The sequence below is a fragment of the Panulirus ornatus genome, chromosome 35 (genome assembly GCF_036320965.1).
Source record: "Panulirus ornatus isolate Po-2019 chromosome 35, ASM3632096v1, whole genome shotgun sequence".
Classification (NCBI taxonomy): Eukaryota; Metazoa; Arthropoda; class Malacostraca; order Decapoda; family Palinuridae; genus Panulirus; species Panulirus ornatus.
In genome coordinates, this window is record NC_092258.1 from 5,574,588 (window position 1) to 5,587,500 (window position 12,913).

At 46.8% G+C, this 12,913-nt stretch overlaps 1 protein-coding gene across 1 annotated transcript in view; it reads right to left on the bottom strand.

The window, feature by feature from the left end:
- The window catches only part of LOC139760204 (ubiquitin carboxyl-terminal hydrolase 48-like), a 114,238-nt gene that overhangs the window by 45,846 nt on the left and 55,479 nt on the right, over window positions 1–12,913 (bottom strand). The window contains 5 exon segments of the mRNA XM_071683137.1: window positions 398–568; window positions 1,142–1,351; window positions 1,764–1,818; window positions 3,078–3,227; window positions 4,775–4,952. Coding sequence (XP_071539238.1) covers window positions 398–568; window positions 1,142–1,351; window positions 1,764–1,818; window positions 3,078–3,227; window positions 4,775–4,952 — 764 coding nt within the window.

The following is a 12,913-nucleotide window of genomic DNA, read 5'->3' on the forward strand; positions in this document are numbered from 1 at the left end:
CGGCTCTCTATATCTCAAGGAGCCGAGAGAGATCGCAGACAGCAAAGCACGCCTCTGCACTGAACATGCATGGCCTTCATGTCCAGACACGAGTCATACAAAGGACTACACATTAAACGAAAAAGGTCAAACATATTTAACATCAAGCTACTGCATAGATACCCTCCCTATCTCTCAATAATATGTTTCTACTTACTACAAAAAAAATGACTATTGTAAAGAGTTCTACAGTAGGTTTAGTGACTTATAAGAAATAGGACCTTACAGGTGTACTTCAAATGACGCCCATAAAAGAGGACATTCCTGAAAGTCTTTTGAGACTTCCTGCGCCAATAATATACACTGGAGAACCCTTCACGGAATATTCGTGTCTCTACAGCGGGTAGCGTGTACTCACGGCCGCCCTAAAATAGATGGTGTCGCCCGGGCGGATCCTAAGGGCGTTGAGGGTCATGGCTCGGTGGTCGTCGGTAAGCTGGAGTGGCTGGCTGTCCCCACTGTCGCCCTGCTCCTCGCCGCACACCCACAGCGTCTGCAGCATCGGCCAGATCCCCGTGCGTTCCGCGATCTGACGAAGACACACACACACGCACCAGGTATATAATGACGTCGATGCAATGCCACTCACTATCATGTGTGTGGGGGAGGGGTGTCAAAATGCCTAGCTAGGACGAGAGATTATTGGTTCTATCTTCGTAAGAAGAAAGCCAAAGTTTAACTTCTACTATTCAGAACTATGTAGATGGAGTATTCATGATGAACTTCTAATATTCAATACTATAAAGATGGAGTATTAAAGAAGGGCACGGAAGTCCTTCAACTGGATGACCATCTAGGGCAGGCAAGAGGCACAAAGGGAAGGACAGACAAAAGTCCAAGAGGTGCAATGGAAAGGAACATACAACAGTATCCTGACACAATGGGCATTGACGAGGCCATATGCTCGCTTCAACCGATACTGTGGTAAGGGTAGAATAGTAGAGGAGGTGGGGGTAGGTTTTTGGAGCTCTGGGTTTTTGGAGGTGTTTGTTGAAGGGCTCTTTGGTGACGGTGCGGTGAGGAGGAGAGAGTTTCAGGAACAAAGAAAGGAGGAAGATACTGTGGTACGAACATGGACAGGTTAACCACAACGTCTACTCACGAAGTTCTGGACTTCCCGGATGGTGTCGGTGGAGGAGAAGGTCTTGGAGGCCCTCACCAGGCGCTGACTGCTGGTGGCGCCGCTGGCGGAGGGGGAGCTGGTGTTGGTGCCACCGCCGGAGCCGCCGCCGCCGCCGCCGCCAACCCCAGTGGCAGCGCCCGAAATCCCGGCCATGGCGGCCAACCGGGGTTTCTTGCGTGGACCGATATTCTGAAAAAAAAAAAAAAGATGAAGCTTCGTTGCATAAGGATATGGTTAACGATACACTCATACTACCGTCCCCACTCTCTCTCTCTCTCTCTCTCTCTCTCTCTCTCTCTCTCTCTCTCTCTCTCTCTCTCTCTCTCTCTCTCTCTCTCTCTCTCTCTCTCACACACACACAAGCAACCATCACGAAAGCAACATCAGGCGTCAGATGGCGTCGCCTTCTACAGCGTGTGTGTGTGTGTGTGTGTGTGTGTGTGTGTGTGTGTGTGTGTGTGTGTGTGTGTGTGTGTGATTCAGTTACTCCCCCCAACCTTTCACTTCTGTGTTACCGCTGACGATGCGTCAGCTGTGGGATTAAAATGCAATGTACTGTGCACGGTCCACCACGGTACCACATCTCTCACTGCCATCACACAGGCTTCCTGTGTACATCAAACGTCACGGCTACTTCATGATGGTAACTGGCAAATCTTAGGAGATTGAAAACTACTTTATCAAACCATATCATTACAGAGGGATGGTTCTATTTATTTCAAGGTACCAAACTAATTTACTATTAATCACTTTTTCTTCCCCATTAGTCTGCACTCATACTCTGACCTGACGAAATTAGACATATTAAATGAATGAAGAAGGGAAGAAAAGAGATGAAGATTCATTTACAAACAAAACCATCCATAGACTCAGGCAAAACAAGGGTATTAAACATATAACAAACTGCTCCTTCCTGCGGGATGTGTATAGGTTGTGAATAAGTGATGGGACTCATCATGATCTATAAATGTGATCAACACCGAATATATATATATATATATATATATATATATATATATATATATATATATATATATATATATATATTGGTTATTCATATATAGCAAGCGAACAGCATTCTTAATTACAACAAGGCTACAGTTCCCGGCATGTTCCCTCACCACGGCTTTACGCACTTTGTTACGAGGTACACAATTCGTGGGGTGTGTAAATCTATGATGTGTATATGCTCAGCAGCAGCAGCAGCACCTGCTACACTCTAGCGGGTTACTGCTCGTTAGACCGCTATAAACTGCCGACACGGATACTAACTGTCATGGCCTCCTGCCTCCGTCGCCTGCGCTTTCCACCCCCCCCCCCCCCACCCCCCTCCTCAGTCTTCTTTACCAGGGGTTTTTATCCCGTGAGCGACCGCCGCATGCGTCCTCCAACACGGGAGACCGCATTCGTCCTCCAACGTGTGCGTGTGTGTGTGTGTGTGTGTGGAGGGAGGCGACAGCATGCGTCCTCCACCAGGGGCGCGACCGCATGCGTCCTCCACCAAGGGAATAGGCATGCGTCCTCCCAAAACAACCAGCGACCACACGAGTCCTCCTCACACAGGGGGCCCTGGGTGACGCGGTCCTGGGTGACGGGGTAATGTGTGACGGGGGATCCTTAGGTGACGGGTGTCCTGGGTGACGTGAATGGCTGGGTGACGGGATAATCAGAGTGCAGATCAGAGAGTCTGACAAATTTCCGGTGAGGCACATCAGATAATTACACAGTTCCGCCACTCAGTGCCGACACCAACCCGCCCCTCCTGCCCTGTGGAGTGGGGTGGTGGTGGCACGTACACGCACACCCACCCACCCACCCACACACACACACACACACACACACATAGACACATATGTCCGCCATAAATATACGCCATAGCTCACATATTCCCCAGCACACAGACACACACACTCACTCTCGCACATCCAAAACTGCCTCCCGCACTTCACGTGTACGTACACCCATTATTCCCGACGGTGCCCTGAACCACTGCGCACTCGAGACCTTTGGAGGAGGATGAGGAGGAGGGAGGGAGGCTGTAGCTGTAGAGACGTGACCTGCGATGCTAACACAAAATAAAATGAAAGGAGTTAACACCTGCATCATTGGAGCAGTCACCAAGATGGGGTGAGAGGTAGAATAAGAAGCCGAGGCGCTGGTGCGTTCAGACCTAACACAAACCTGACACAAGACTTGATAAGTCTTTCCCTGATCTCAACTTTAGGAGAGCTACGAGAACACCCCCCAACTCTCCAATACGGAGTAAAATATTCCTCCAATATACAACGGGCGTGACGCATCTACTTGTTCAAGAGTGACTGGGTTCTTTTAACACTCCATGTTTACATCACCTGGTGAAATTATCAAGTAAAACCACACAGCGAAGATTCGAATCCGTGTGAATCCATCCCAGTGGATTAAGACTAACAGGGAGCCGTGGCATTATTCCGGACTCCACACTCTGTGGAACTGAGAATACCATACTAAATCATCAGGGATGCCACTGTGAATACAGGACCTTCAGAATTCCGTGCACTTACAACAAGGCTCCAGCCTCTAGTAGGAAACCTGGGCCTTGGTTTAGAGAAAAAAATTGAACAAATGTAAGAAGAATCCTCATTCTATCTTCGCTATTTTCGATTACATGAGAAAATTCAGCAACCAATATGATAATCTGGTATTTCACATCATAGACGGATTTCTTGTTATAAACACGGACGAACCAGCAATGGATGAACGAGTCCCCTTCTGGAACTGGGACAACAAGCAATCATATAATCAGAGGGCGAATTAGTTCGGGACTAAACAACAGTTCGCTCATGGAGGTAGTTAGCGCATGCGCGTATATCATTTCACCCTCATTTACTTTTCCACAGACACACAAACAATGAAGTCAACTTTTAAATGACCTGTGCATACAACGCAGTGGACCGATTGGCTGTTTTTAAGATTTGAAGTTACTTAAGGGCTAATTATAAGTTGTCTAACGAAGGATTGCGTTATTCATCAAACGGTTTTTATGAGACGGGATAGCCCGCCGGAGATGATTAACAAACCCAAGCAGACCATGTCGGACCGACGGTAATAAAGCCCTCCCCATCCCATCCCACACACCCCATCTTCCAGCATCATCATCATCACGCCCCTACACCAACACAATGATGTACTTGTTAGCAAAGCTCTCTCTCTCTCTCTCTCTCTACCTTGTGACTTTCCTTCAGGCATTTTACTCCTGCAAGGTATTTCTTTCTTTCTGTTTTCCGTCCAGCGTGTTGCGCCCATCCTTTTCTTCCACTGCTTTTATGGGGAACTTTTTTTTTTAAGTAGTGTTATGGCCAGACCACCCTACTTGGACCTTGGTCTGTTCGGTCTGTGCACCTACGTAACTCTATGCCGTGCGGTCTGTGCATCTATGTGACTCTATGTCACCACACTCGCTCCTCCACACATTGATGACGCCTAAGACGGATGGTTAAATTACAAGATGTTTACACTGACACGGCAATCACCCTCTACTCTCCCGCAGCAACGAGTGATCAGTAAACAAACGTCTGGATGACCCCTTCAACCTCCTCTTGGAACAGGTATCTACAGGTAACTACTCTTGCAAACCAGAGAGCACAGTCCATGAACACGGTGCCCTCCAGCCCAAGAACACAGTGTCCCACACACGAGGGCACAAAGTTCCACACAGCTTCATGCAAAGTTCCTGTAATCCTGTAGCCTTTAAACCCCTGTGCATGACGGTCCGGCTCTGGGGTATGATGGACTATAGCCTTCTGCATGATCTCTTAGGTCAGGTCGAAGGTTATGTTGTCATACCCGTGGGGTCATATCGTCGATCTCTTGGCAGAACTGTCCCCTCTTCATCGTTCATAGCTACCGCGCGCGCGCGCTTTTGTGTGTGTGTGTGTGTGTGTGTGTGTGTGTGTGTGTGTGTGTGTGTGTGTGTGTGTCTAAAAGCCCATGCGAAATATGCACGTGGGCACACCGTACATGTGGAACACACTTCAGCTACGGTTCCTACTTCATACACCGTACATGTGGAACACACTTCAGCTACGGTTCCTACTTCATACACCGTACATGTGGAACACACTTCAGCTACGGTTCCTACTTCATACACCGTACATGTGGAACACACTTCAGCTACGGTTCCTACTTCATACACCGTACATGTGGAACACACTTCAGCTACGGTTCCTACTTCATACACCGTACATGTGGAACACACTTCAGCTACGGTTCCTACTTCATACACCGTACATGTGGAACACACTTCAGCTACGGTTCCTACTTCATACACCGTACATGTGGAACACACTTCAGCTACGGTTCCTACTTCATACACCGTACATGTGGAACACACTTCAGCTACGGTTCCTACTTCATACACCGTACATGTGGAACACACTTCAGCTACGGTTCCTACTTCATACACCGTACATGTGGAACACACTTCAGCTACGGTTCCTACTTCATACACCGTACATGTGGAACACACTTCAGCTACGGTTCCTACTTCATACACCGTACATGTGGAACACACTTCAGCTACGGTTCCTACTTCATACACCGTACATGTGGAACACACTTCAGCTACGGTTCCTACTTCATACACCGTACATGTGGAACACACTTCAGCTACGGTTCCTACTTCATACACCGTACATGTGGAACACACTTCAGCTACGGTTCCTACTTCATACACCGTACATGTGGAACACACTTCAGCTACGGTTCCTACTTCATACACCGTACATGTGGAACACACTTCAGCTACGGTTCCTACTTCATACACCGTACATGTGGAACACACTTCAGCTACGGTTCCTACTTCATACACCGTACATGTGGAACACACTTCAGCTACGGTTCCTACTTCATACACCGTACATGTGGAACACACTTCAGCTACGGTTCCTACTTCATACACCGTACATGTGGAACACACTTCAGCTACGGTTCCTACTTCATACACCGTACATGTGGAACACACTTCAGCTACGGTTCCTACTTCATACACCGTACATGTGGAACACACTTCAGCTACGGTTCCTACTTCATACACCGTACATGTGGAACACACTTCAGCTACGGTTCCTACTTCATACACCGTACATGTGGAACACACTTCAGCTACGGTTCCTACTTCATACACCGTACATGTGGAACACACTTCAGCTACGGTTCCTACTTCATACACCGTACATGTGGAACACACTTCAGCTACGGTTCCTACTTCATACACCGTACATGTGGAACACACTTCAGCTACGGTTCCTACTTCATACACCGTACATGTGGAACACACTTCAGCTACGGTTCCTACTTCATACACCGTACATGTGGAACACACTTCAGCTACGGTTCCTACTTCATACACCGTACATGTGGAACACACTTCAGCTACGGTTCCTACTTCATACACCGTACATGTGGAACACACTTCAGCTACGGTTCCTACTTCATACACCGTACATGTGGAACACACTTCAGCTACGGTTCCTACTTCATACACCGTACATGTGGAACACACTTCAGCTACGGTTCCTACTTCATACACCGTACATGTGGAACACACTTCAGCTACGGTTCCTACTTCATACACCGTACATGTGGAACACACTTCAGCTACGGTTCCTACTTCATACACCGTACATGTGGAACACACTTCAGCTACGGTTCCTACTTCATACACCGTACATGTGGAACACACTTCAGCTACGGTTCCTACTTCATACACCGTACATGTGGAACACACTTCAGCTACGGTTCCTACTTCATACACCGTACATGTGGAACACACTTCAGCTACGGTTCCTACTTCATACACCGTACATGTGGAACACACTTCAGCTACGGTTCCTACTTCATACACCGTACATGTGGAACACACTTCAGCTACGGTTCCTACTTCATACACCGTACATGTGGAACACACTTCAGCTACGGTTCCTACTTCATACACCGTACATGTGGAACACACTTCAGCTACGGTTCCTACTTCATACACCGTACATGTGGAACACACTTCAGCTACGGTTCCTACTTCATACACCGTACATGTGGAACACACTTCAGCTACGGTTCCTACTTCATACACCGTACATGTGGAACACACTTCAGCTACGGTTCCTACTTCATACACCGTACATGTGGAACACACTTCAGCTACGGTTCCTACTTCATACACCGTACATGTGGAACACACTTCAGCTACGGTTCCTACTTCATACACCGTACATGTGGAACACACTTCAGCTACGGTTCCTACTTCATACACCGTACATGTGGAACACACTTCAGCTACGGTTCCTACTTCATACACCGTACATGTGGAACACACTTCAGCTACGGTTCCTACTTCATACACCGTACATGTGGAACACACTTCAGCTACGGTTCCTACTTCATACACCGTACATGTGGAACACACTTCAGCTACGGTTCCTACTTCATACACCGTACATGTGGAACACACTTCAGCTACGGTTCCTACTTCATACACCGTACATGTGGAACACACTTCAGCTACGGTTCCTACTTCATACACCGTACATGTGGAACACACTTCAGCTACGGTTCCTACTTCATACACCGTACATGTGGAACACACTTCAGCTACGGTTCCTACTTCATACACCGTACATGTGGAACACACTTCAGCTACGGTTCCTACTTCATACACCGTACATGTGGAACACACTTCAGCTACGGTTCCTACTTCATACACCGTACATGTGGAACACACTTCAGCTACGGTTCCTACTTCATACACCGTACATGTGGAACACACTTCAGCTACGGTTCCTACTTCATACACCGTACATGTGGAACACACTTCAGCTACGGTTCCTACTTCATACACCGTACATGTGGAACACACTTCAGCTACGGTTCCTACTTCATACACCGTACATGTGGAACACACTTCAGCTACGGTTCCTACTTCATACACCGTACATGTGGAACACACTTCAGCTACGGTTCCTACTTCATACACCGTACATGTGGAACACACTTCAGCTACGGTTCCTACTTCATACACCGTACATGTGGAACACACTTCAGCTACGGTTCCTACTTCATACACCGTACATGTGGAACACACTTCAGCTACGGTTCCTACTTCATACACCGTACATGTGGAACACACTTCAGCTACGGTTCCTACTTCATACACCGTACATGTGGAACACACTTCAGCTACGGTTCCTACTTCATACACCGTACATGTGGAACACACTTCAGCTACGGTTCCTACTTCATACACCGTACATGTGGAACACACTTCAGCTACGGTTCCTACTTCATACACCGTACATGTGGAACACACTTCAGCTACGGTTCCTACTTCATACACCGTACATGTGGAACACACTTCAGCTACGGTTCCTACTTCATACACCGTACATGTGGAACACACTTCAGCTACGGTTCCTACTTCATACACCGTACATGTGGAACACACTTCAGCTACGGTTCCTACTTCATACACCGTACATGTGGAACACACTTCAGCTACGGTTCCTACTTCATACACCGTACATGTGGAACACACTTCAGCTACGGTTCCTACTTCATACACCGTACATGTGGAACACACTTCAGCTACGGTTCCTACTTCATACACCGTACATGTGGAACACACTTCAGCTACGGTTCCTACTTCATACACCGTACATGTGGAACACACTTCAGCTACGGTTCCTACTTCATACACCGTACATGTGGAACACACTTCAGCTACGGTTCCTACTTCATACACCGTACATGTGGAACACACTTCAGCTACGGTTCCTACTTCATACACCGTACATGTGGAACACACTTCAGCTACGGTTCCTACTTCATACACCGTACATGTGGAACACACTTCAGCTACGGTTCCTACTTCATACACCGTACATGTGGAACACACTTCAGCTACGGTTCCTACTTCATACACCGTACATGTGGAACACACTTCAGCTACGGTTCCTACTTCATACACCGTACATGTGGAACACACTTCAGCTACGGTTCCTACTTCATACACCGTACATGTGGAACACACTTCAGCTACGGTTCCTACTTCATACACCGTACATGTGGAACACACTTCAGCTACGGTTCCTACTTCATACACCGTACATGTGGAACACACTTCAGCTACGGTTCCTACTTCATACACCGTACATGTGGAACACACTTCAGCTACGGTTCCTACTTCATACACCGTACATGTGGAACACACTTCAGCTACGGTTCCTACTTCATACACCGTACATGTGGAACACACTTCAGCTACGGTTCCTACTTCATACACCGTACATGTGGAACACACTTCAGCTACGGTTCCTACTTCATACACCGTACATGTGGAACACACTTCAGCTACGGTTCCTACTTCATACACCGTACATGTGGAACACACTTCAGCTACGGTTCCTACTTCATACACCGTACATGTGGAACACACTTCAGCTACGGTTCCTACTTCATACACCGTACATGTGGAACACACTTCAGCTACGGTTCCTACTTCATACACCGTACATGTGGAACACACTTCAGCTACGGTTCCTACTTCATACACCGTACATGTGGAACACACTTCAGCTACGGTTCCTACTTCATACACCGTACATGTGGAACACACTTCAGCTACGGTTCCTACTTCATACACCGTACATGTGGAACACACTTCAGCTACGGTTCCTACTTCATACACCGTACATGTGGAACACACTTCAGCTACGGTTCCTACTTCATACACCGTACATGTGGAACACACTTCAGCTACGGTTCCTACTTCATACACCGTACATGTGGAACACACTTCAGCTACGGTTCCTACTTCATACACCGTACATGTGGAACACACTTCAGCTACGGTTCCTACTTCATACACCGTACATGTGGAACACACTTCAGCTACGGTTCCTACTTCATACACCGTACATGTGGAACACACTTCAGCTACGGTTCCTACTTCATACACCGTACATGTGGAACACACTTCAGCTACGGTTCCTACTTCATACACCGTACATGTGGAACACACTTCAGCTACGGTTCCTACTTCATACACCGTACATGTGGAACACACTTCAGCTACGGTTCCTACTTCATACACCGTACATGTGGAACACACTTCAGCTACGGTTCCTACTTCATACACCGTACATGTGGAACACACTTCAGCTACGGTTCCTACTTCATACACCGTACATGTGGAACACACTTCAGCTACGGTTCCTACTTCATACACCGTACATGTGGAACACACTTCAGCTACGGTTCCTACTTCATACACCGTACATGTGGAACACACTTCAGCTACGGTTCCTACTTCATACACCGTACATGTGGAACACACTTCAGCTACGGTTCCTACTTCATACACCGTACATGTGGAACACACTTCAGCTACGGTTCCTACTTCATACACCGTACATGTGGAACACACTTCAGCTACGGTTCCTACTTCATACACCGTACATGTGGAACACACTTCAGCTACGGTTCCCACTTCATACACCGCACATGTGGAACACACTTCAGCTACGGTTCCTACTTCATACACCGTACATGTGGAACACACTTCAGCTACGGTTTCCACTTCATACACCGTACATGTGGGACACACTTAGGGTAACCGGCCCTATACCAGTAAACTGAAATTCACACGAGCCTACGAGATAACTCGGCACCCCAACGTCAGAAAGATTAACTCTCCATAATAAAGAAGACTGTACTTATAGAGGGACGAGGAAATATATGGGGCGAGTGCAAGTGATTGAGCACACACACACACACACAAAAAAAAAAAAAAAACGCTCCTTTTGATCAACACAACAAAAGGCTCAAGATGATAAATAACGCTATATAAAGACGGGTTCTTTAAACTCCAAGAAAAGACCCGAGTATTATTTTTTTGAGGAGGAGGAGGAGGAGAAGGAGGAGGAGGAGGAGATGGTGGAGGAAGAGGCGGAAGCAGCAAACATCTGAGACATCCACGCCTGTTAAGGGTGAGGTGCACACTCTACATCACGCCTATAATATCCTACTATACACTGGGTAATGAGCTAATCATATCCCAACTATCTGACTAAAAAATAGAATGCACAAGAAATACTCCACTGGAACTTGGGATACCTACAGATCACTATGGATGAGACTGATAACCACACACACTCTCCTGAGTCTAATACAAATGACCCAATCCAGTGAAGTCTTATGAAATATAACACAATCCGTCTATAAATCAGGAGGTACACTAGAAAGCAGATGTCCAAGCGAATGTGTTACTTAACAGTCCAACAGATTAGGACAATGATGGACAATCTTATAAACTAGAGTAAAATAATCACTAGGTAGTTGTACTGTTAAGAATAATTTGAGGTAGTTCGTAAAGACAAAAAGATTCCTAAAAGATCTAAAAGACCAGAGGAACATGTCAGTCTTTTGGGGGAAAAGAGGAACAAACCAGAAGAGTAAACACCAACAAAACATCGTAAGGCCATAGAACAAAAGAAGAAAATATGGTCCAATTCCTTGGGCAACACTATTATAAAGACACATACCGGAAACATGTATTATACAGAATAAAACTTTCTCCTCATGATGGCTAGCGATAATGGTTAAAAAGAAAAAAGAAAAAAATACAAGAAAAATCTAAAAATAATGAAAAAAAAAAGGAACAAAAGGCACTTCGAGTAATTCAGCAGTTTAAAAACCCGGGAGTTCGAGAGCTGACGGCCGGAGGGGCGTGGTGAGTCTGATAGAGTCGAGGGAACGTTGATAGATGGCGTAGAGGTGACGGTTAAAACACCCTCACCTGATTTTTCTCTTTCCCACACCCAGCGCCGCCCACCTCGACGGATCACTCTGAGGGGGAAGTTGAGTTCCCCTTTTCCCACAAGGTGAGGCAGGAGTCCTGGAGAACGCAACCATATCATAAGCACCACAAGAAACATTCGAAAACCTACAAAAAATAAAAACATTCGAAAACCTGGAACGAACAACAGGCTGCTCCTTGAGGTGGTCGGCAGCGGATTGAGGTGGTGGGGCCAGGTTTTCGACCAGCACCGAGTCGTCAGGAGGGCAGAAGCAAGGCTCTGTCGTGAGGCTCCTTCGTCAAATAAGGCGCATGACGGTCTCACGTTCCAAGTACATTGCGGGGATAACAATCATCCCACGCTGACAGGTCTTGCATGCCTGCCAGCCTGCCTGCCTCGCAACCTTCCTTCGAAATCACATGAGCCTCCCCTCTGGCTCTCTCGATGGGGTAATCAAGGAGAGGGGAAAATACCTCCGCCGTAAACAGAGACCCTTGCCACAGGAAACAAAAAAAAATCTTTGCGTCCACTCACAAACTCTCACCTTATTCATCCATTCCAAGTGTCGAAACCAGTTCAGCATACTTTCTTCAGTTCCCTCAGCCTTACTCTTCTTACTACCACACCTCTTTCTCGAAGTGTCAATTCACATTCCACATACTGTCCTCAAGCATTTTATCCACGCTCTTCCGTTCTCTTTCACCCAAAATCAATTCCTTAATGGAAAACTATCTGATTTTTCACTGGCTAAAATAACGTGAAATGTGAATCGCTTGCGAAAAATTATGACAAATGATTTGATGAAAAGAGCAATGGTGGCGAATGCCGTGCGGAAGATGAAGCGTGGCAAAGTGGCAGTGATACAGCTTTGGACAGAGGAGTAGACAGGAGTGTGAGGGAATGTTTCCAGTAGCACATGAGCGAT